General features: G+C 36.8%; 1 protein-coding gene across 11 annotated transcripts in view; it reads left to right on the top strand.

Annotated features, from left to right (window-relative positions):
• The window catches only part of LOC107152541 (integrator complex subunit 6-like), a 76297-nt gene that overhangs the window by 1269 nt on the left and 50561 nt on the right, over positions 1–24467 (top strand). For 7 of the 11 annotated variants that reach the window (XM_048797026.1, XM_015498047.2, XM_015498044.2 and 4 more), the window contains exons 3-7: positions 18661–18810; positions 19602–19691; positions 19937–20120; positions 20516–20644; positions 23444–23607. In XM_048797026.1, coding sequence (XP_048652983.1) covers positions 18661–18810; positions 19602–19691; positions 19937–20120; positions 20516–20644; positions 23444–23607 — 717 coding nt within the window. Of the gene's footprint in view, positions 1–18660; positions 18811–19601; positions 19692–19936; positions 20121–20515; positions 20650–23443; positions 23608–24467 lie in introns of those variants that run through there. The other 4 variants (XR_001504794.2, XM_015498049.2, XM_015498045.2 and 1 more) reach the window with 4 other exon arrangements.

The raw sequence follows: 24467 nt of genomic DNA, 5'->3' as shown, positions 1-24467 counted from the left end.
AGAGAGAGAGAGAGAGAGAGAGAGGTACACACACATATATATATACACACATACACACATATATTATCTATAAAACTTGCATGGCAATGTTTATAGAATCATTTTCTTTGGAAAGGAAAAAGAAAGTTTTATCCTACTCTTTTAACTCCAGCTGCCACATAGTTTTCAATACTTAAATTTTCTTAGTGCTTATATATCTTAACTGTGGTTTTAAAGAAGCTCCAGATGGAACAGAAGGGAAAAAAGATGGATGTTAGTTCAGTAGAAATTTCATCTGTTGGCTGTTTTTATCCTGTTACCTTATATACTATATTTATTTTTTCAAAAGCAAAAAACATTTGATTTTTTTCCTCATTAGGTCAAATATGGTAAGCTACTTTGATTATGTGTTTTGTTATTGATCATTGATTATCTTAGTCTTTTTGCTTTTCCACAGTTTTTAAGGGCTTCAACTTTACTCTTAGGTGATAACTACATGTTCTAGAAAAAGGTTAATGATCTCATGATGTTCTTTTCATTTTGTTTTTCATACTACAAATTCAAAAAACATAGGTCATATTTTGGTAATATTTTCCTCTTCTGAGCCTCTTTTTGATCATTCACTCCTAACCGCCCCCTACCCCATCATTCTGTTCTTTTGCTTTTAGGATCTAGTCTGCCTGGAAGGTTAGATATTTTAGAACATCTGGTGATTTTTTTTTTCTTAAGATTTACTCTAGTCTTTTACTTGCTAACAGTTAGGAGTCATAGATCTGATTTCCGTCATCTCACTGTTTATGAAACAGGCCTTTCTTTGATTGTCAGCAGGTATTTTAGTTCCTACTTAAAAAGGTTCATTCTTCATTAGGAGTCTGAGGTCCTTTGAGCAAAGTGATGTTACGGTTTTATTAGTAGATTATTCTTTGAAGAATAATCTCTGTGTGTTTTTTAAATTTCTCTAAGGTTAGAGAACCATTGTAACTGTTTTTCTCAGGTTTTGGTTATATCCAACTGTAAATACTGTAAAATGAATTTTATTTTCTACTAGAGGAGCCATTTCTATTGGTATTGTAACAGGCATGAGTTGTGCATTTGGTTGGGAGATTTTTCCCTAACAGGCATGCCACTATTCCCAGTATATCTACTTACAAGTTCTGATAATAAATCTTGTGAAAAGTTACTGTGACTGGAATTTTTCCTGATGTATACTGTTGAGTATGTAAATATAGTATTTCGCCAAAGACATAGTAACTTTTTATTGCATACCTCTTGGCAAATAGCTGTGTGTTCTTTTAAAATTAGTCATACCTTTTATTTGCACTTAGCTTTGCATGGATGGAATTAAGCTTGATTTGGGGATCATATAAAAAAGCATATGGAATGTAAGCATAGTGTGCCACATCTGTTTTAAGTGTTACTCTGTAAACAAGTTTTATAAATAGTATCACAACTGTTAACATTTATTTATACAATGCATCTTTGGTGTTCACAGCTAGGATGAAACCCTATTTAGTACTTTGAAATTACCAATACATCCTTATAAGACTAATACAGAATGTGGCTTTAAAAAATGTGTGTGTATGTGCATAATAATCCTTAATCATCTTGGCTGAGGTTCTGCTGTCTTGTATGTTTTGTTATGAATTACAAGTTCCTTTTATTCAGTGATGAGGAGAGGAATGCTTGTTGAAAGAATGTAAGCCACCAGCCTGGTATAAGTAATCAAAATACTTTTATATTTGAAGCTAGTTTCTTAAAATTATTTCTATTTTATTAAGGGATTTTTTAAAAAGTTTTTTTAGTTGTAAATAGATACAGTATCTTTTATGTATTTATTTTTATGTGGTGCTGAGGATCAACCCAGTGCCTAGCATGTATGAGGCAAACACTCTACCACTGAGCTACAGCCCCAGCCTGAGGGAAATTATTTTTAACATAAAATGGAGTCATTTTTCTAGAAATAGTTGAAACACATGTATAAAAATAGTGTACAGAATTTTAAAAAAAATATATAAATAGGAAGAGATACTGTTTCAAAGATATATCCTAATCCAGCAATTTGAAAACCTGAAACATTTGAAAAGGGGGAAATTTCCCTTGAAGGTTGCTTTTTTTCACGTTCTGTAGCTAGCTTGGCTTCCTGGTGTCTGCATGTATCAGAAAAAAAGCAGAATTTTGCCTTACAGATTAAGGAAGTTAACTTAAGCTTTTAAAATGACATGTGTTATAGACATTTATTGGAATTTTAACTAAGACATACCTTTTACATATACCCATGAATATATTCCATGGCCCTTATTTGGAAAAGGGACGACTTTGAAGGGTGCCCTTCATTGTCTAGGAAGCTGAGGAAGTGCTTTGGGTGACATCTTAGAAAATGCAAGGTGATTTTAATACAAAATGCTGGAAGGCAGTGCAATGATTTTCATGATGGATTGTTTCACTTGTGATTTTGCTTTATTTTTCACCTTCCTCACTGGCCATTGGAGGCATTTGGCAGTAGTTATTTTGAGATAAGAAAAGGGAACGGTTGGGGCTTGGGTTGAGGCTTAGGGGTAGAGTACTTGCTAGCATGTTTTAAGACACTGGGTTTAATTTTAAGCACTGCATATAAATAAATGAATAAAATAAAAGTCCATCAAAAAATTTAAAAAAATCAAAAAGAAAAGGGAAGGGTTAATGTAGGAGACTAGATCTCTGGGCAAGGGAGTTAGTACAATTTTCAGACTAGGGTCCAAACTCTAAGATAACTAGGGGACATTGACAAAATTATGGATGCCTCTCTATTTTGTATCTTCAACCTCTCTTGTATCCATTCACTCTTATTTGCTCCACGTTTTAACCTTCATCATTTCTTCCCTGGACCATTGTCACGTCAGCCACTCAATTGATAGTCTTGCTTTTCAACAAATTTCCCCCTTCATTGCCAACAGATTGCTCTTCTCCTTCTCCTTCTCTTCTCCTCCTTCTTTCTTGTCCTCCTTTCTTCTTCTCTCCTCCTCCTCCTTCTCCTCCTCCTCCTCCTTCTTCTACTGGGGACTGAACCCAGGAGTGCTCTACCACTGAGCCACATCCCTAGCCATTTTTATGTTTATTTATTTTGGTACAGGGTTTTGCTAAGTTGCTGAGGTTGGCTTCAACCTTGGCAGTCCTCCTGCCTCAGCCTCTCGAGTGACTAGGGTTACAGGCATGTACCACACTGCCTGATAAACTTAATAAAACACAATGAAGTGCAATAAAATCATCATTCCTCTATGAAAAAAAAAATCTTCCAGTGGCTCCTCATTACATTTCAGAATAAAGTCCAAATACCTTGGCCTGACTTCCAAGGCCCTTTGCGATCTGGCCCTGTGTTACCTTTCCAACAATTTCTTTCCACGTTGTTCTCTTCTAATGGGCATCAGGATTCAATCACAAGGAGAAATTAAGCCCCCTTTTCCAAACTTAGTGTACCTTTTGCTATTTCATACCTTGTTCTCTCTGTCTGGAACATACTAGTTAGCCTGACATCTTAGCTCTTCATTCCACAATTATCAAAACTTACCTGGCTCCTCTTCCCCACCCCTACTCCAAACAGTATAACAATTCCTTCTGTGATCTCTTAACACTTTCCACATACCTTAACTATATATCCACATCTCTGTGTGTGTGTATCTGAACACATACACATTTAGCATGTTATTTTATGTGTGTGTGATGCTGAGGTTCAAACCCATGTCCTCATGAATGCCACGCAAGCATTCTACCACCGAGCTACATCCCCAGTCCCAGCATATGCATTAGATGGTGAATGTTAGAATTCATATTGGCCTAAAAATGCAATTTTTTTAAGGGCATACATTGGAACATTGCTATATTTGTACCTCTGATACCTATGGGAGTGCCTCGATTTTAGTAGATATTCAATAAATGGAGAAAAAATTTGAGGCAATATGTATGAGTGAAAGCTACTTACCCCCCTTCCCCTCTCATTGCTACAGCTATTCACCAGAAGGTGACCACTGTTAACAGTTTAATATGTTTATTGTTTATTACAGTTAACATTTTCATATGGGTTCAGTTTATGATATGATAGAATTATATTTTTATAAAATGAGTGTATACACCTCCTTTTTCTCTCTTTTGCTTATCAAAGTATATTTTATATACAGTAAAATACAGGAATCCTAATGACTTGATGCATTTTTATATTTATACATTCATGCAACCACCTCCCCATGCCAAGATAGAGATCGTTTCCATCAACCCAGAAAATGTCTCTTGCATCTTCTACAATGCCTCCCTCCCCCCTTGCAGGTAAATATGGGTCTGGCTTATATAAATATTGCAGTGATATGATTAAAATGTTTTTTTTCCATGGATAGTCTGAATACCTTGGCCTGACTTCCAAGGTATAGTCTGAAGGTGGTTTGCTGCTACAGCAGTCTAGCTATTTATTTACCATAAGATTATTGAGCATCCCCTGTGCACCAGACTTTGTTATAAGGACTTAAAGTGAAACACAAGAAACATGTGCCCTAAAGGGATCAGAATAGTAAAAGATATGGCTCTACTCATCAGGGGTCTTGAGAATAGTTGTTGGGAAAAGGTGACTGGAGAAGGTAGGTGAGGGTATGGGTGCTGTCAAGACTAGTGGACTCTTAACCAAAGAATTAGAGAGGAAGGATGGAGGGAGGATGCACAGGCCTCTGCGAGAATTCAGTTCATCTGGTCAAGATTGTAACTAGTTCAGGCTAGACAGCAAAAGGACTTTGAAGCCTACAGGCTAGAGTGTGTATATTTATTTTGAGATGAAGAGCTATTCAGCGGATTTGAAGAAAAATGGGGCAAGGTTGTTATCTGTCTCTGTGCTTGTTTGATTATTATTATACAGCATTCCTTGAAATGGGATGATGAGAGGGGAAATTGAAAGGTGAGGGAAACCCAGAAGATGTAGTTGACGTTGCCTAGTTTTGCATTAATAAGATGGTTGCTTGAAAGTGTTTGGCCTTGGCATCGGGATGGGAGTGGTAGCAGGCAGTGGGGAGCAGAAAAGGAGAGGGCAAATGTTTTCCTTTTCAGTTTGTCTTTGCGTCAGGAAGCTAATTTGAAATGCTTGGAACACAGGGTTCTCAGTTTCAACAGAGTGACCAAATCAGGCAGCTGCTTCATGTCTCATGGAGAAATTGCTTTCTGGGGAAAGGCCAGATTGAAGGACCCTCTGTTTGGCGTAGAGGATGTGAAGAAAGGAACCTGAAACTTTGTAAACATGGCCAGTTCCCTTTGACCAACAGAGTGTAAATGAGAGATCCAGGCAGATCCTTGGTACGTGTACTGGGAGCTTAGAACACATTATCTCCTGAGTACAAGGTTGGAAATGATGATTAACTTCCCAGAACTTCCTCCTTAGGAAAGCCTTTTTAACCCTTAGTGGTCACTTAGCCATAGAACTATTGTGTTTATGGGTTGGGGGTACAACTTACTGGTAGCAGGTGTACTCAGTGGTGGAGAACTGGCCTAGCATACTCAGAGGCCCTGGATTTGGTCCCCAGCACCTGCAAAAAGCAAAAAAAAAAAAACAAAACAAAAAAAAAAAACAAAACCAAAAACCACAAGTATTGTGTGTATTTTTGTTTCTACTATTGATAAATGGGTTTGGGTTTCCAACTTGATTTGTTAAAAGCACATCCTCCCAGCTTCTTCCTCACAACTTCCATCAGAGACAGTGAGGGGCTGAAATGGCAGAGGAGGTTGGCATGGCTCTTCCAATGTGGCAGTTTTTCATATGTGTAGATTGACTTTATCTATACTCTTCAGCACAGTATCTATGAGCTATGTGTGGTTATTGAGCACTTGAAAAGTTGCTAGTCTGTAAGTAGATGCTGTACCGAATAATGGAAAATTTAATATTTTGAATATATGAAGCTAAATAAACTATGTCTTCTGTTTGTTTTAGTACTGAGGATTGAACCCAGGGTTGCTTAACCACTGAGCCCCATCCCCAGCCCCTTTTTATATTTTACTTAGAGACAGGGTCTCACTAAGTTGCTTAGGGCTTCACTAAGTTGCTGAGGCTGGCTTTGAACTCGTGATCCTCCTGCCTCAGCTTCCGGAGCCCCTAGGATTATGGGCATATGCCACCACGCTTGGCAATAAATTATGTTATTAATATTGCTTGTTTCTTTTACGTTTTTTTTTTTTTTTGATCCAGGGTCTCCCTCTGTTGCCCAGACTGGCCATGGTCTCCTGAGCTCAAGCAAACCTCTTGCCTCAGTGTCCCAAGTAGCTGGGACTATAGGCATGCTCCATCATGCCCACCTTTTACTGTTTTAATGTGATTGCTTGAAAATATAAAATTACATACATGACTTGCACTGTATTTCTGTTAGATAGCAGTGTTGGTCTGTATTCTTTCAGAAGGTATTTTCTGATATTCATGCCCTAAAATTTGTTTCTGAGGGAGGATCCTTTCAAAGTTCTATTTAAAATGAATAATGCCATAAAGGACTCATTTAAGCACTAAAGGTTATCATACAGTTCAGAGTTGATAGCTTGATAACCCTTTGTCCTGGGGCAGAATATGAAAGCATCCTATTCTTATTTGTATTGAGAGCCGGTTTGTTGCTTAGACTTTTGGATCCAGTTGCTGATCCAACTGGTTGGGTTAGAAGTCCCCCCGCCTCTGGGTTAAATATGGCAAGAGTATATATGTGAACTAATCTAACTGTAGTAGTTAAGAATTCTGTTCATAAAACATGGTCATTGGTAGTAGTACATTTTTCAAGCTTTGGGTATTATTACAAATATATATCATGTCCCTTTTTAGATTTACTTAGCCACCTTGCCTAAAATTTCTCCAGAACAACCCTTTTTCGGGAAAAAGTAGGATAAAGAATAAATTCTCCACCTTGGCATAATGTTAAACCTAGGAAACAAAGAGGAGTTTGTATCATTGTTCTTACTGAAGCCTTTTTTGATGTTCCTAGCAGAGCCTCTTTGTCTTATCATAGGAAGTCATCAGTAGCATTAAAATGACAGGGGAGGTCCACTGGACAGGAAGGCTCCCAGGATTCTTACTGCTGGTGTTAGTCAACTTCCTAGTGGCATTTCCAAGAGTGTGTCTTTGTATTTTTATCACTATAATTGCTCCTATTTAAGGAATATTTGATTGTGAAGCTGAATGGAAATACAGATAGAGTAATGAGTAGCCACATATAAGAGGTGAGAGAGGAGGACAGGGCTATAGCTCAGTGGGAGAGTTTGTCTAGCATTCCTAAGATGCTGGACTCAATTCCCAGTGCCAAAGAGGTGGGACCATTTTATAGCCCTAGTTTTGGATCCCTCTAAGTCCTATCTTGCAGTCAAAGGTGTTATCTAGCTTTTATAGCATACCCTGTATTTCATCTATGAGATAACTTATATCTGCTTCCTTGTAATCATGAATGATCATATAATTGTTTTCTAATAATAGCAGCTGACATTTATTGAGTAATGCTTATGTACAGGGCAGTGTGCCAATGAACATAAAGTATTATTTAGCTTATCTTCCCCGTCAGCTTATGTTGTCATAGGTACTATTATTATCACCATTTAATAGATAAGGAAGAGGTTTTATCTGGGGCCTGGAGAGGTTAAGAAACAAAACCGATAGCAACATAGGTCTAGACCTATTCCAAAGACTTAAGTAATTAACCACTTCACTTTTTCTATAAATTGTAATAGGAGTTTTGTTTTGATAACTTCTCATAGGTATTTTTTTATTACCATATGTCCCAAAACCATCATTTTCAGAGTCAGAATGCTATTATTTATATCTGCATTTAATATAACTGTTTGATAATATAGCAAACATTCAATGGATGAAAATTATTAGTACTAGCATTATTTTTATTATTTCTCTGGCTATTTCTGGGTGAATATCATTATGCATTTGTTTGCATAAATTTGTTTGGGAGGATACTGAGAATTGAACCCAGAAGCACTCTACCACTGAGCTACAACCCCAACCCTTTTTACTTTGTATTCTGATACAGGGCCATGCTGAGTTGCTGAGGCTGCCTCAAACTTGCAATCCTCCTGCCTCAGCCTCTCGGGTAGCGGGGATTATAGCTGGTGCCACCATGCCCTGCTACACTTCTGCCTTTGCTGTTCCACAGATATGCCCTTACAAGGAGTTGTTGAGATTCTGAGTTGATGGAGCTTCAGATTGAGTGTATATGTTGGTGAAAGTTGGAGTGATCTGGTGACTGGGCTGAGTGGGCCCTATAGGAAGGGTGGTAGGCTTCTAAAAGTAACTAGGTAGTCCTTGACTGTCTAGTGGCACCAAAAATTGAAATGCCATTACCACTTTACTAATCTCCTGATAAATGTTTTTTTTCTGTGTAGAAAAGAAAGACAGTCCACACTTTCTTTGGTAGCTACTTGGCTTCTTTTAACTCACAGACTGTGACTGAGGAAGACATTTATTTTTTAAGGCCTGGATGTACCATACTGCGTCTTAGAGTTTTATATGCCTCATTTTCTGGTGTGATCCTCATTTCACCCAGATCTCCCACTGTCTTCTCCAGCAAAATCTGTCATAGCTAGATGGCTTTCCACTCTACTGTTTAGTCAGATGGCCTACCATAGAGGAGCGGATTCAGAAAAGAAACAGAGATGCTGTCAACTCAACCATTGGGGTCCTAACTAGGGAAACATTACATGAAGGCTTTTGGTGTGATGTGTAACATGTTTTTAGAAAAAGTAATGTACTGTATCTCAAGCCTTATTCACTTGATGATACTACTCATTGATGCCTGTTGCTGTTTTCATTGTGTAGATTTCCCCCTTTAGTTTGAATAGTTCAGTGAATTAAATACCAAGAGCTAAGCTCTGGATTTGAATGCTATAGAAACAAAGCCTCTGAACATTATTGTTTTTGTTTGTACAACTGAGGAACAGTCCTATTGAGAAAAGTAAATATGATTTATTAAGGTCTTAGGATTTACTATAGGGCTTCTTGGGCAAATTTACTGTTTCTTCTACTTACTCTTGACTGCATTTGAAAGTAGCTACTCCTTCCTTCCAGAAACTTGTAACCTCCTTTATTCTGTTTCCCTACCTCTCTCTTTTTATTCTTGTTTTATCTTCTAAATTATTCTCCCTGATAAGTGCACCCCACCTTACTAATAGTTTCAAATATTTCATCTACACTGATGCCTCAACATTTCCAACTTTTCACCCAGGTTTCTCAACTGACTCCAGGTCATCTCCCCTGGCTCTCTGTCCTACTATCAGCTCACAGTTAGACCTCCTATGTCTCTATAATCTTACCATCTCTTCTACATTCCTCATCTTTTATTCACTCAGGATTAAAAGCAAAGTCATTATTCAGCTGTGATTCTTTTCTTCCATCTTCTAAGGACCATCTGTCTTCCCTATGAAATGTCTCCTACATTCATTCAACTCAATTTCTACTGCCATTACTTTAATCCAGGTCCTTATGTTTTAATGTTTTGACCACTCTATCAACCTTCTAACTGATCTCTCAAGTATTTCCCAAATTCCTACTCCCCACTCACACCAACTGACAAAAAAGAAGCTTTTGAGCTGTATATTAGAAGCACATTTACACCATTGCTGGGTACTTATAAAAAGTGGTCATAGTAATCAACTGCTCACTTTCCACTAAAGCTGGTTCCCTCATATCACCCTCCCAACAAACCTTCAAAGACTCCCCACGCCAATGGAGTTAAGTCTAAATTGCTCAGCTTGGCATTCAGAGCTTTGGAATCTGTTCCATGTGTTTGTATAAACTTATTCCCATCATTTATGGACATACACTTTAGACAGACCTGTCTTTTCTACCCACTCCTGATGACAGCCCTTAGAACAACAGTCAACAAAAGAAAAAGAGATCCAGAGCCAGGAGTTGAAGGCCTGGGTGAGGAAAGGAAATGAACTGACAGCATCCCATTAAGGGTGTGACTTGAGGGGAAAGCTGTGATGGAAGATGCTTTAAAGTGCTATTATAATGATTAGAAGTTGCAGAAGGAATGGGGGAGGGAGCTGGAGTATGACCTTTAGTGGTTGATTAGCCTGAACTAGACCAAGATGGTTTGATTTAAATTGGCACTGCTATTTAATAAGAAACCCATTTCTCTTTGCATTTCTGTATCATAGGAAGAGGGCCCATAGAACTAGGCAGTGGACTAAAGGATTCTAGGGAATATCTAGCATTTAATACAGATTTGGCACTGAAAAGTTAGGGCTCCTTCCTGTATTTGTTCATTCATTCTTTTTTTCTTCCTCTTCCTCCTCTTCCTCCTCCTCCTCCTCTTCTTCTTCTTCCTCTTCCTCGCCCTCCATCTCTCCCTTCCCCACTTCTCCTCCTCCTCTTTCTTCTTCCTTCTTTCTTCTTCTTTTTTTTCTACCAGGGATTGAATCCAGGGGCACTTAACCACTTAGCTGCATTCCCTTGTATTCTTTCTTGAATGAGAATGCTGGTGATATACAAAGCAAAATTTCCATTTCTCTTGAAATCTTACATAGATGCATAGACATCAAATACTCCATAGTGATGCTTTTGAGCTGTATATTAGAAGCAGATTTACACCATCGCTGGGTACTTATAAAATGTGGTCATAGTAATCCTTTCAGGTAGATCACACCATCCACTGCCATGTTATATGGCAAGCTGTGCTACTTTGGCAGCTCTGTAAAGAGTACTAGACTGGAAGGCAGTAGAATTATACACATGACCTCAGGCAAGTCATTTAACCTTTTATGGTGTCAGTTTCCCCATCTATTAAATGAACAGAGTAGACTGGATTGTTTCAAGGGGTCTTTCTGGAAAAAAAGTACAGGAGAGATTGTATAACTGAAAGGCAGGAAGTGGAATAATTGAGGATTGGAATTTAAGGTGATTTCAAAATTACTTTAAACTTTAGAAAACAGTTCCTAGATGTGCTTAATGTGCAATATCACACACTTAGCAGTTAAATCTGTAATTGTCACCCTGTCTTATTGATGTTGTTTCCCTTTGCCACTAATAAATAGTTAAATGTTCAGGACAGAGTCCTACTGATGGTTACTTTGAAATGATGGACAGAGTGACTAATTTTGTTTTTCTGTTGAGATTTTCAAAAATTAATTTGAGTTCCTTTTATCATGTAATAAATAGCTCATAAAATTATTTCAGGCTTTAAAAAAATTAGTCTAGGGGAAAGAGATGCTATCTAATCTTTAGAAATTCATAAATGGCCATTCTGTTATTTATTTTCAACTCTTTTTGCAGTGTTTAGTTAGCTAAACATATTCCTGTCCATGTGTTTTTTCCCCTAAAACTACCTTTGTTAATTTTTATCTTGTGTGTGTGTTCATAAAAAAAAGTCTCATTTTAGAAGCCAAAACTTAAGTAAACATGCATGTGATCTGCACAGTACTATTTTTTCCCTGATAATAGCTACAATTGAAACAGTCTGAGCGTGGAAAAGGAACCCCCTCCTCACATACACACACACACACACCCACACACACAGTGATTTAACCCAGGATCTCAAGCATGCTGGGCAAGCACTCTACATCCACAGCCCCAGGGTAAAGGAAATTTAACAATTATATCCTACCAAGCTTTCTAAATTCTAAGACATTTCTGTTGCAACAGCACTGCAATTGACTCTTGCACAGAGGAGAAAAGTTTCTAAAACCTATTTGTTTCTATGTGTTAACATCCACTAGTGAAGATCAATTTTCTTTTCATCTTATATTTTCCAGTGCACTTTTTTTTTTGTAGGACTGGGGATGGAACCCAAGGCCTTGCATATATTAGACAAGTGCTCTACCACTGAGCTGCACCCCCAGTCCTCCATTAAACTCTGGAGAGATGTGGTGCTTCCTACTTTTATCCAAATTCCTAGGGTAGGAATTGGAAAACTTTACAAAAGTATTTTGAAAATTTGCTTTATTAATCTTTATGATCATTCAGCCACTAAAAAAATTCATAGATATTATATAGACAATGTGCGATGGTGAACTGTATCAATGGAATCAAAATGTGCATCATTTCTTTGCCAGGTTCACTTAAAATATGTAGTCCTATGAGTCTTTAAAAAATAAATGCCTTTATTTTATTTGTTTATTTTTATGTGGTTCTGAGGATTGAACCCAGTGCCTCACACATGCTAGACAAGTGCTGTGCCACTGAGCTACAGCCCCAGCCCTCTAAGAGTCTTTAACCATCTGCTGAAAAGCAATTCAGTGGTCCTAGACTGTCAAACAAGTTTCTGTTATATTAGGTAACTTCTTAAGAATAGTTTTAACGTAGAAGACTCAAATAAGGTAGACTTCTTTTATGTGATCTTGATTGGTAATATTTCCTGAAGGATGTGGATAGAAATTGGTAGATTGAACCCCAGAATGATAGCATTTAGAACTCACTGGGAGAGAACTCATTTAATCAAGTAAAATGGACTTTGCACATACATTTTAGCAAATTCAGGACACCAAGAAGGGACTTTGGGAGGTGACTTTGACAAAAGGGAATCCAAGAGAACTAGATAGTCTTAAAACAAGAATTTTATAAGAAATTAACAAAAGAAATTAAAAGTACATATAAATTAAAGAATAGTGAAATGCCTCCTTTGTGCCCCAAAGTGTATCAATACCTTGAGACAATTGATTGGTACTTGAGTAAGTGAGAAAATCACAAAAAATGGGAAATCAAATCAGGCCAAATTGCTAGAGTATTAAGGGGAAAAATGTGTCAGACAGGGTCAGAAAATATAATGCAAAAATGAGTCTGAAAAGGAGGTACAAGAAGAAAGATAAGTCTATTCTTGTAACAGTAAAGCTTCTTCCTAACATGTCCTTCATGATTTTAACAATCTCCTTTAAAGGTGTAAACATATTTTAAAGGATATTTTAATTTTTTAAGGTGATTCAGCTGTCAGTGTTCTATTAAGAGAGCAGGTAAATCTTGTCTTGTATCTATCAGAATTGGAATCCATTTTAATTGCAAGAAGAAAATCCTTGCCATAGAAAAGTTTTAACTTGCATAAATGTTCAATATAAGGCTAAGAACAGAGACAAAGAGAAAAGCCATGTGTCTCCTTGGGAGACAGAGTTGATTGGAAAAGCAGGACTTCTTATTGTTCACTTCATTCTATTTTACTAGTCAGTTTACCAACATAGGAACATTTTGTAATGACAAAGATGATAGAATGTTAAATTGAAGAAGAAAGTTGGTTAAGAAACACTGTTGAAATTGATTTATTCCAATTGTCTGGGTTTTTGCAGAGCAAGTTTCCCCTAAACTTACAGAGAGCAAAAGGAAAATAGTTTATCTTTCACCAAGAGAATTGATGGCCCAGCTAAATTTAGACTCTCCAGCTTTAACTTGGGACATCTGGGAAAACACTCCAATCTGTTACTCATCTAGTTTGTAACTATCTAGAAAGAAGCCCAAAGTCCAGAATAGCTCTAAGATGGTCTTATAAAGGGCAAATAGTATTGGGCTGATTTTATTTCCTTTAATAAAAGATAAAATGTCTGTTGAGAAGGGAAAGCTACATGGATTACCTGTGCATGTCAGTGACATATGTTATTTCTTTATTGCAAAAGGCTTGTTGACAAGCTGGGAAGATTTGGGATGCACTGCACCATTCTTTAGGGGGACATCCAAATAGGCTTAGGGGAGAAGTGTGCCCCAAATCGTCTGTGTAGTGGCTCAGCACCAAGTTTGGGACACAGCAAGTGGTGCCTTCCAGGGAGTTCTCTCCCTGATGTAATATATGGGATTCTATTTTATTTATTTATATTTTGGTAAAAATCCAATTCCAGTCCCTTTAAATAGCTACCACCTTAGAGAATCTTAGTTATTCAGTTTTTTTTTTATTTACATGTGCTCAATTTACGTACATTTTGTAAGGAGGATTTCTTGTGTGGAAAGTTAGGCGCAGCTGGCCGAAATTTCTTTTATAAGTTAACTTGGAGGGGAAATTAATAGTATGTTTATGAAACCTTTGCATTATACTCAAGCAATGTCACCAGTATTTTGGAAAATGATTACAAATGACCTTTGGAGATAGAGTGACAGTTTTCAGAAAGGGCTCTAACACTGTTCTCACATCCTCTTCAAGGACAGTTGATTTGCTTTTTTCTCTTTTACTTGTTTATAGTTCCTGTCAAGATTTTGATGAAGGAAAGAGTTCCTCATTTAAAAAAAAAATAAAAATCAATGAGAAATAGTCTGGCCAAAATGGGATGAAGTTCAGGAAGGATAAGGATTAGGAAGCTGAGGTTTGAGGAAGACACTAAGTAATACCCCCTCCTTTTCTTCTTTCATTTGAAATCAATGGAGAAATATGTCCCAAGAACCAGCCTGAGTTCTAAGTACCAGTTTTATTCCTGATAAAAGCTAGAGCTGAGGACATAGCCTAGATGTATGTTCACCAAAGCGTCCAAATGGCTTACATATTGGCAGACCTCCCTGTAGGTCTGTTGTAATATATGTATAACTAAGAACCACATGTCAGGGCTGGGATTGTGGTTCAGTGATAGAGCAGTCGCCAAGCATGTGTGTGAAGCACTGGGTTTCATTCTCAGTGGAAAGAAGGAAGGAAGGAAGGGGAAAGGAAGAAGAAAGGAAGGAAGGAAGGAAGGAAGGTCTATCGACAATATATATACACACACAGACACACACACGTCAGAGAATATACAGAAAATGAAAAAGAGCTTTAGCAACAGGCCTAGAGAGAACATCCTGGTTTCCTGTTCCCAAACACAGCAGTCAGGTTAGAAAATGGAAACAAGGGTGCAAGATGGTAGTAGGAAAGGATTTCTTTTGGTTTTTGCCTTTCTGAGCAAAAAAGTGCAAATTTTCTCTGTTCTGTGGTGATATGGGTGGGGAATAAATAGCTAGTGGCTAGCCAGATAGAGCTGAGACCAGAACCCGGGCCATCAATAGACTGAAAGGCCCATGCTTTTTTAGTATGGAAGGTCATTTTTAGTTGACTATGCAAATTTAAACCAGGTCTGCACTACATTTTCTAAAGCAGGAGGTGTTTTCTTTCTGATTTATTTAAAGGGCTGTTATAAGGTGTAGAATAATAGGACACATAAGTCCAGTTTCTATAAAGGATTGCTTTGAGGTATCAAATTACAGGATATGAAAACTGGAAGAGAACTTAGAATAGGGTTTTTTTTTCTTTCTTTTTTTTTTTTTTTTTTTTNCCTTTGTCCTAAACCTCCCTTATTTATGTCTCTCAGGATAGAAACTTTATAATCATCTTTTTTCCTCTCACCCCACATTATGGTACCTGCTCTGTCACTAAATCCTATCTTGTTGTTTCAAATGTTTCTCAATTAACCCCTTCTCTATTCTCATCCTAAGTCACACCCTGATTCCCACAGGCCTGGATTACTATTTAAATCTCCTCACTTCTTTTTCTGACTAGTTTCTCCTTCCTCAGTCTGTCTTCTATGTTAGAACCAGACTTATCTCCCTGAGACCCTGCTTTTATTCTATTTGCCCTGCCTTGGAACCTGTAATGAATCCATTGTCTGCTGCCTCAATGCCAAGCTCTTCTGCCTGTCTTCAGTCCTTCTAAAAAAACAGTGTCCAATAGGAATATAATGGCAGCCATCAACACAAAGTGTTCTAGTTGTCACATTAAAAAGTAAAAAGAAAACATGAAACTTCTTTCTATTAATATATGTAACTTAAAATATCCAAAGTAGTATCATTTTAACAGGCAATATAAAAAGGAATAATGAGATATTTTACAGTTTGTGGATCTACATTCTCAAAATCCCCATGTTTAGGTCTAGCAATATAGCTTGTGGTAGAATGCTTGCCTGGCCTGCATGAGACCCTAGGTTAAATCACCAGTAACACACACACACACACACACACACACACACACACACGTATTCTATACCTACATCAAATCTTCATTTAGACTAGTCATATTTGAAGTGTTCCCTGGCTACTTGTGGCTGAGGGCTTCTGAATCAGATACTACAGTTCCAAAATGTGACTTGTCACCACTGTCACTCCCACAAATAAGATATACCTAAGTCTCCTTTCTTCCTCATTTTAAAAAATAGAGTTTGTAATGTGCTGTTGTATAGGTTGTTCTAAACCACTGTAAAGTATGAAGGTGCTTTGTAAGCTACAATTTTGCAAGAATGTACAAATTTCACCATCCTGAGAGGAAGATAGCTTTGAAATTAATTTGAAAGAAAGACCATATTAAGATGGCAAATTAGGGTCTGGGGAATATAGCTCATTCAGCATTTGCTTAGCTTGCGAGAGGCCTTGGGTTCAAATTCCAAGCATAACACACAAAAAACATGGCAAATTAGCTGTCCTAAATTCATTTCTGAAAAACTTCACTTCAAGCAATGAATAGAGACTATAACACGCACTTTCTCTTGCTATCTCTTTATAATAGACTATTATAAAGAGATTTGTCACATTATTAAAGTTCTCTAAATATTTTAATCTGTGGTTCTTTTATTGTTTTTCCTTTGGCATTTTGAAAAATGGATATAGGAGCATTTAGTTTTTCTCTTGAAATGGGAGGGGGACCGTTAGCAAGAAATTCATTGTCTTTGGTAATGCAGTGCACACACTTTTTAGTAATGAGGTAGGAGGATTACAATTTGCTCATATTGTCCAGTTTATTGCAAAGGATCAGAATTGACCTAAAAACAGAATGTCAGAGTTTCAGATGGCAGAAAATGTAAAAATGCTTTAAAATCATAGTACAGAAGAATATTTAAATAGTAATTATTCTGACAGATTGAATAAGAAGAATTAGGACATTTTTAAAAAATATTGATGAGTTATAAAGTGACACCCAAATCTTATCCTAGGGCTTTGTCAAGCCAAATAGTCCATTTTTCTTTAGTCATACCCTGAACTGTCACATGGTCCTTTAGGAATTCGACACTTAATATAGATATTTCCATAAGGTTACAGTGTGGAAGGAAGATTGCTAAATGAAGTAACATCCCAAATAGTTAACTTTATAAGGCAGCTTCTTGGTAAAGAACCCTACCATTCCTAAGTTTGCCCAAGCCAGAAACACTAACCTAATGTATAACCCTTTCTCCCTCACCTATCCCTGTAATTAGCTGCCTAATCCGTACAACTCCACCTTTTGAAATCCTTCTTTAATCTGCAACTTCTTCTCTGTCCTCACTGCCCTAGACAGGCTTTCATTACTCTTTTCATACCCTATTGCAACAGTCTCTAAACCAGTTTCCCAGCCCTAAGCTTCAGCCTCCTCTCCACCCCGCAATTTAGCCTCCAACTCGCAACAGAATTATCTGGCTAGAATGCAGATCTGATCATGCTACTCCCCTAATTAAAAACACCAAGCTCTTCCCAGGGCTGACAGATACAATCTAAACTATTAAACATGGTATAAAAATCACTGTAAGTCAGAGCCCAAATTATTGGATCTGTTGTGCCTCCTGCCATGTACCCAGAACAATGATAATCAGGTTACTCCTGGTTCTCCAGTAAGTCCTATCCTTTTGTGAACTCTCTTCTCTTCCCTTGGGTAGCCCCCTCCACCCCTTGAGTCTCATGATCTTCAGGCTTATTCTCTCACTCTCATCATCTGTTCTTTCAGCCTTCATATTGCCTCCATACTTCCTAGTGCTATGAAAGACCATGAAATTGGAAAAGAGTACTGTAGTTATATGAATAATGGACAATTGAATATGAAATCCAAATAATTTAATTCATCTCAGTATTATTTGCTCTTGCTTTCTACCTCCAGCTATACTGGCCTGCTTGGCATAATTGTAGCATTCAGGATATCACCCTGCTGTCTTTAGGACTACCATGCTCAGGTCCACCATGTTGCCAAGATGTGCTATTGGCTGTCATCCTTGCTGCTCCACTCCTGGGACTTACTCGTAATTGCATCTGTTTCTGTTGGTCTATTTCTTTTGGCTTCTCTTCTTGACATTTTGTACTGATTTGTTTTTATATCCATCCCTGACCAGTCAGCACCATCCTTTCCTTCCTTTTTTTCTACAGACCAGTCAATGAAATCATGTTGACTGTTGACCTGAGGTCATTGGTTCTTTGCTACTGTTCATGGGGTGCCTAGAGAATGCTGTTCCTTTGCCAAAACTTTTTGTTTCTTTTCTTTTTCCCCTTATTCTAGAGTTGGTGCTTTCTGAATGCTTGAGAGACTAGAAGGGTTATCTCCCAAGAAGTGTGGCTCTATTATAATTCCCTTTACTCTGATTGAAAAGTCAAAGTAATTTTCTTGGGAGGAAGAATCCTGACTAGCAAAATTCATGAAGATCAGACCCTTAGTAGCTAACCATTTGTCTCTATTGAGAATAATGTGTTTAAAAACTGCTCCTTGTTCTTCAGTGTCAAGATAAGGTAACAGAAGTGTCTTGGTCAGTTTGGTTGAGCCTAAATACAAAAATAGACTTCTTGAGTCAAAGCTCTCCTGCCCTAGTAACTGAATATATTTGCTTGAGATTTTTGCTGTTGATCATTAAAGTTAGCAGATCTTTCTCAAACTGCTTACTTTAGTTCAACTCAAGCAGGCAAAATATAAAATAGAATTAGGTTAAGGAGTGATTAATTTCCCAGACAGAGGCTCAATACTTGCTGTTTAGTTCTTGTTCATACTTTTTATATTGTTCATTGTATAATCGGGAATTTCTTTGTAAATGTTTGGTTTTCAGGCTGGTTGGAAGGAAAATCACGCAACATTCATGAGCGAACTAAAAAATCTTCAGGCTTCTGGACTGACTACTCTTGGTCAGGCTCTAAGATCCTCATTTGATTTGTTAAATCTCAATAGATTAATATCTGGAATAGACAATTATGGACAGGTAAAAAAAATTTGAGTGAGTACAGCTAATTTATTTTGATGACTTGGGGTAAGAATTCAAACTTGGGCATGGTTAGCAAGATTTCTGTTACTTTTCACATCCTCCAAAAAAGAGGTTCACATGCCTTTTAAGAATGTACTTTGCAAAAAGAAATCCTCTTGTTTGATTCTTGTATATTGTTTGATGACAAAATAGTTAAAATCACCTACCATCAGATCATCAGAGAATGGAATGAATAAATTGCTGAGAAATATTGGAACAAGACAGTTGGAGAGAAACTCTGTCCTTAATCCACCTTGCTCCTCCCAGTCTGATGAAAAAGGTCTAGAATAAGAAGGCTGAAAAGCATTTGTTGCTTCTACCATTGTCCTTTTCTACTCTAAAAAATGCCCATAGTCTCCAGAGTCACTCTTAAGGTTGCAGAGTGAATCTACCAAGATTTTGACTCAGGTGAATTGATTAATGAATATAGATGATACTACCATTATGATCCCTTTAATATCATTATTTTGTCATTATTTGAAAAGAAGAGAGAGGAAAAAAAGTATTTTGAATATTAGGGATTAGGGAGTTTCTGAATTGTAAGAATTTCTCAGTTTATACAAGTATTACCTCTCCACAGGAGGTATTGTTATTTTGATTCTCACATATTTTGGTCTCTAATCTTTTCTTCTTATTTATCCAAGCAGATTTTATCATTTATTTGAGAGGTCATTGGCAGGGCAAATGTAAAACTTGAAATACAATTTTATTACTTTATATAGCTCTAATGCTTTTTAACTGTATTTTAGGGAAGAAATCCATTTTTTTTAGAACCATCTATTTTAATTACCATCACAGATGGAAACAAGTTAACAAGTACTGCTAGCGTTCAAGAAGAGGTGAGATTTAATTTTTTTTTTTTTTTTTTTTACATTTCACTTACATGGCAGAGAACATGCAGCTATTTGTGTGGGAGGCATGTATTTCCAGTTAAGAATCAAGTTTGGACAAACCTCCCGTCTTGGTAATCCTTGAGAGATTGCTTAATTTTATTGAGTTCCATGAAAGAAAAGTGAACCTTTTAACTCTTTCCTCATTTTTATATGGGTTGTTATGATGAACCTTTTCAAATTTTGCCTTATAGCTTCATCTTCCTTTAAATTCTCCTCTGCCTGGAAGTGAACTAACCAAAGAACCTTTTCGTTGGGATCAAAGGTTATTTGCCCTGGTGTTACGTTTGCCTGGAGTGGCTTCTACTGAACCAGAGCAACTAGGGAGTGTACCCACAGATGAATCGGCCATCACACAGATGTGTGAAGTCACAGGAGGTATTGGCAATATTTCCTATTTCTGAAGGAAGAAATTAGGGCAGCAGAGTGTCTATATAGTGCCATATATAGACTTGGCTTGTTTTCCTTCAAAACCTTTTAACTCTACTGCTTAAGCTCATTGTATTATATTTGCAGTCAGTGTAGTTATGATCATTCCAAGCTTTATTTTAGGATTTCAAATGCTTGTATTATGAAATAGTATTTTTTTAAAAATATTTTTTTTAGTTGTCGATGGACCTTTATTTTTTATTTGTTTATATGTGGTGCTGAGGATCAAACCCAGTGCCTCATACATGCTAGGCAAGTGCTTTACCACTGAGACACAACCCCAGCCCATGAAATAGTATTTTGTTCTATCAAACTTGTGCACTTTGTTTTTCTCTCTGATATAGGTCGCTCCTACTGTGTTAGGACACAAAGAATGTTGAATCAGTGTTTAGAATCTCTAGTTCAAAAAGTTCAGAGTGGTGTAGTTATTAATTTTGAAAAGACGGGACCAGATCCACTTCCTGTTGGAGAAGGTAAGGTAAATCAACTTATTTTTAACCCTTAAGTGTTTCATAGGAGAATGACTTGAGATTCAGAAGATATTCAGGAATTAGTAATAGAGATAGCTTTTATTATCCATATGCATTCGAATAGTTACAATATCCTTCAAATAATTGCCTATGTATGCATATCAGGTAGCCAAATTCTAATAACCTTAATTTTTCACATGAATGTTTCTAAGAAAATTCCTCCTTTTCCTGACCTCTTTTATATTCCCTGGTCCCACTGTGGAGATGACACTAATTCATTTACCTCTCTATTCCCAAAATATCCGGATATTCACTATGGTATGGTACTTCAGTAGCAGTCTGTTTTGGGGATTGTGAGCACTATATTTAAAGGTGCCTGTCTTTATGATATTTGTTAGTTAACCTCACTGAAACAAGAGATTGTGAATGTTTATCTAGGAACTTATAATATTCCATAAGGTCCTATGCTGGTATTTTCCTTATCACTTTTTAACTGCAGAACCTTTTCAAATGAGATTTTACAAAAAGTTTTGACATCTAGAAATAGATAAAAGTAAAGCTACTTTTGCATGGGGGAAGTTGGCCATAGTCATTCTTTAGATGCTTTGTGAATGGATGTTTGTAACTATTGAATACGTGTGGATTTCAAAGGGACCAGGGAACTAAACCATACTATAGTAATTGCAGGACTTCCTTAGACTTCTGATCTAGGTTATTATTTTTCCTCATGTGTCAGTTCAAACACATATATACATATGCATATATAGGTTCCATTGTTAACCATGGTGCTTATCTGATCTGATCCATACATTTTAATTGCCTTGGCCAAGGCTAAAGGGATAAAACAGGAAGTTACACATTTCTATCTGAAGTAGTCCGTTCTGTGGTTCTTGACTTTTTTTCTCTTTAGTTCTTGGATCCTTTTGAGAAGATGTTGGAAAAATGTGGAGTCTTTTCCCTACAAAAAAATGACAGCTCATAAAAAAGTTTTTCTACCAGGATTTCTCCCTCCCATCCCCCACTCACCTCCCTCTACTGATCCCTCTTCAATCCATTTACTTCTTTTTTTTTTAATTAGTGTCCTAAGGATACACCTGATGCCAAGACTCACTGAACCACATCCATGCATGCACATATAAAAGGTTGATCAGATTCATTCCACTGTTCTTCCCTTTTCCTGTTCCTTCCTCCTCCTAAATCAGTTCCTTCCTCCTCCTCGATCCTCTTCATCTACTCTACAGATTGTTCCTCTATGTTAATGAAATTCTCTCTCCCTTTTTTTCATTTCTCTCTCTCTCTCTCTTTCTTTTAAACTCCCTCCTCCTTATTTTGGATTAGCTTCTGCATATCTGAGAAAACATTCCACCTTTAACTTTTTGGGACTGGCTTGTTTCACTTAGCATGATACTCACCAGTTTCATCCATCTACCTGCAAATGCCATAATCTCATTCTTCAGGCTGAGTATTACTCCATTGTGTATATATATCAAACACAACTTTATGTGTAATTTTAGGAGTTTCTTGAACTCTGAAATTAAAAATAGCTTCCATAGAATACTGAGGCCTCTCAGCCTATTTTAAATCAATCATATTGGAAGGGCGTGCTATATTGCTAGCAACTGACTGCCCAGGCCATAATTTTGTGTTTACTACTTTGATGTGAACTGAAAACTTTCATGTGGAAATCCTAGTGGGAATTGATGTCATATAAATGGCTCACATTTTCTTTCTAGCTCCAGTTCCCCTTTGACCAGAGTTCTTAACCTTTCACACTCTGATGAAAGCAAAGAACTCCTTTCTTAGGAAAATGCACATCCCCAGAATTGTGATCTCAATTTCACAGGGGTCCTCTGAAGCCATTATATGTTCTCCCTAGAACACAAGGGACCCCAGAAAATCTGATCTGAAGTAATTACTTGTTAAAGTAATACTGAAATAAGAAAATCAAATGGATGTAATTTAAGAAAAATGAGACTTAAATCATTAAAACATATTTTAAAAAAATATAATTTAGACTAATGAATCATGGGATAAAAGGTTATGTCACTCCACCTACTGGGTGGGGGCAAATGAAATAGGCTAGTTTAAATAATTAAAATTCATTCAGGACATGCACGTTACTCAGTGTCATACAATGCTCAGTTTCCATGGAATTTTAATGGTGAGTGGGAAAACAATAGTGAATTAACCCAAAATAACTTTGATGCATTTGCTTTTTGTTTATCACCCCTAATGACACACATAGATGGTATCTTCAGCATGCCTTCTACCTTCAAGTGAATTTGGATAGATTTTATTTTGCTATGTGGACATTAGCTCTAACTGTTCCGTAAAGAATACTTTTTTCATCTAATTAGCATAGAAAGAGTATATAAATGGAATTTATGATCTATTTTATCACATTCCAAAAATATAAAAACTCTGCTGGGAAACAAATGATTTCATTTGCTTAATTTAGTAATTGACTTCTTGAAAAACAACTATAGTGTATTGGTATGTTTAATTTATGTGTCCAAGTCTCATAAAATTTAAAACTGATTTTATAATATTTTTCCACACATCTATATATTCTCATAATAGTTGAAGGATAGCCAGAGGTGTTGAACTAGAGGGGATGGATTAGAGGAAGAGTTGCTAGAGAGGACATTTGGAAATCTTAGTAATATTGTCTTTTCTTCCATTTTTCATGAATAGCTTTTTGTTTTGCTTTGTTCATTGCTTTTAGCTGGAAAATTTGTATAAGACGATCAGCAATTATGAAAATAAATTCATGCCTCCATCTATCTTTTGTTTAATTTTTAGATGGACTTATGGATTCATTAAGGCCAAGCAATTCATTTGCGGCTCAACCGTGGCATAGTTGTCATAAACTCATTTATGTGCGACCTAACTCTAAAACCGGTGTTCCTGTTGGACATTGGCCAATTCCAGAATCTTTTTGGCCAGATCAGAATTTACCTTCACTAGTAAGTATCATAAACAAAAAGGTAAACATCATTGTGGATTTTTCAATTTGCTGATTACAGTGAACTTTTAAAAAATATCTTTGAGACTTTTGAGCTGTACCACAGGCAAATGGATCTATTTTTTAATACCTTTATTTTTTATTTATTTTTATGTGGTACTGAGGATTGAACCCAGTGCCTCACATGTGCAAGGCAATCACTCTGCCACTGAACCACAACCCTAGCCCCCAAATGGACCTTTTCTCCTTTGCCTTCTGTCTCTTCCTGAATGTGTAGCTTGTGCCTTAAAGCAAGAGAGAAGGGCTTCCTTTATTTTCTGGCGCTTTCCATTCTTTCATTTGCCTTTGCTGCTTAAACTGCCCTCTTTGGATGTTAAAGCATTATTGTTTTTAATATTGTCAAAATCTGTGACTTGGTTTTCATTTTAGAGGGGCTGACTTGATTTACTTGTAATTAAAATGTCTAATAGCCTCAGGAAATTTTGAACGTAGTTTACACCTTATATAGGTTCTAGAAGCATATTCAAAGTATCTTCAAAGTTCTACTAAAGGAGTCCTTAATCCCTACTGGAATGTGGTAGACCTACTTTCATCATTTTTATTTTTTCAGTGCCAGAATCTTTTTAAATCAATGATCTTCTGTTCTGTAGCAGTGCACTTTTAAGTGATGAATAATTAAGTAATATTTTTAAATGATATTTAAGACTTGTCTTTTTGATCACTTCAATTGGTATAATAGGGCTTGATACTATTGTTATTCCTAGTACCAAGTGGATGGTCTATAATGAGGAAGACTGTGAAGTATACTCTCTCCCCAGCCCCCAGTGTAAGAAAGCCTGAGTAATGACTCTTGTTTGGGCT

Source organism: Marmota marmota, unplaced genomic scaffold (genome assembly GCF_001458135.2).
Source record: "Marmota marmota marmota unplaced genomic scaffold, marMar, whole genome shotgun sequence".
NCBI lineage: Eukaryota > Metazoa > Chordata > Mammalia > Rodentia > Sciuridae > Marmota > Marmota marmota.
Note: the sequence above shows the minus strand (reverse complement) of the source record. Positions and strands in the feature narration are given on the sequence as shown.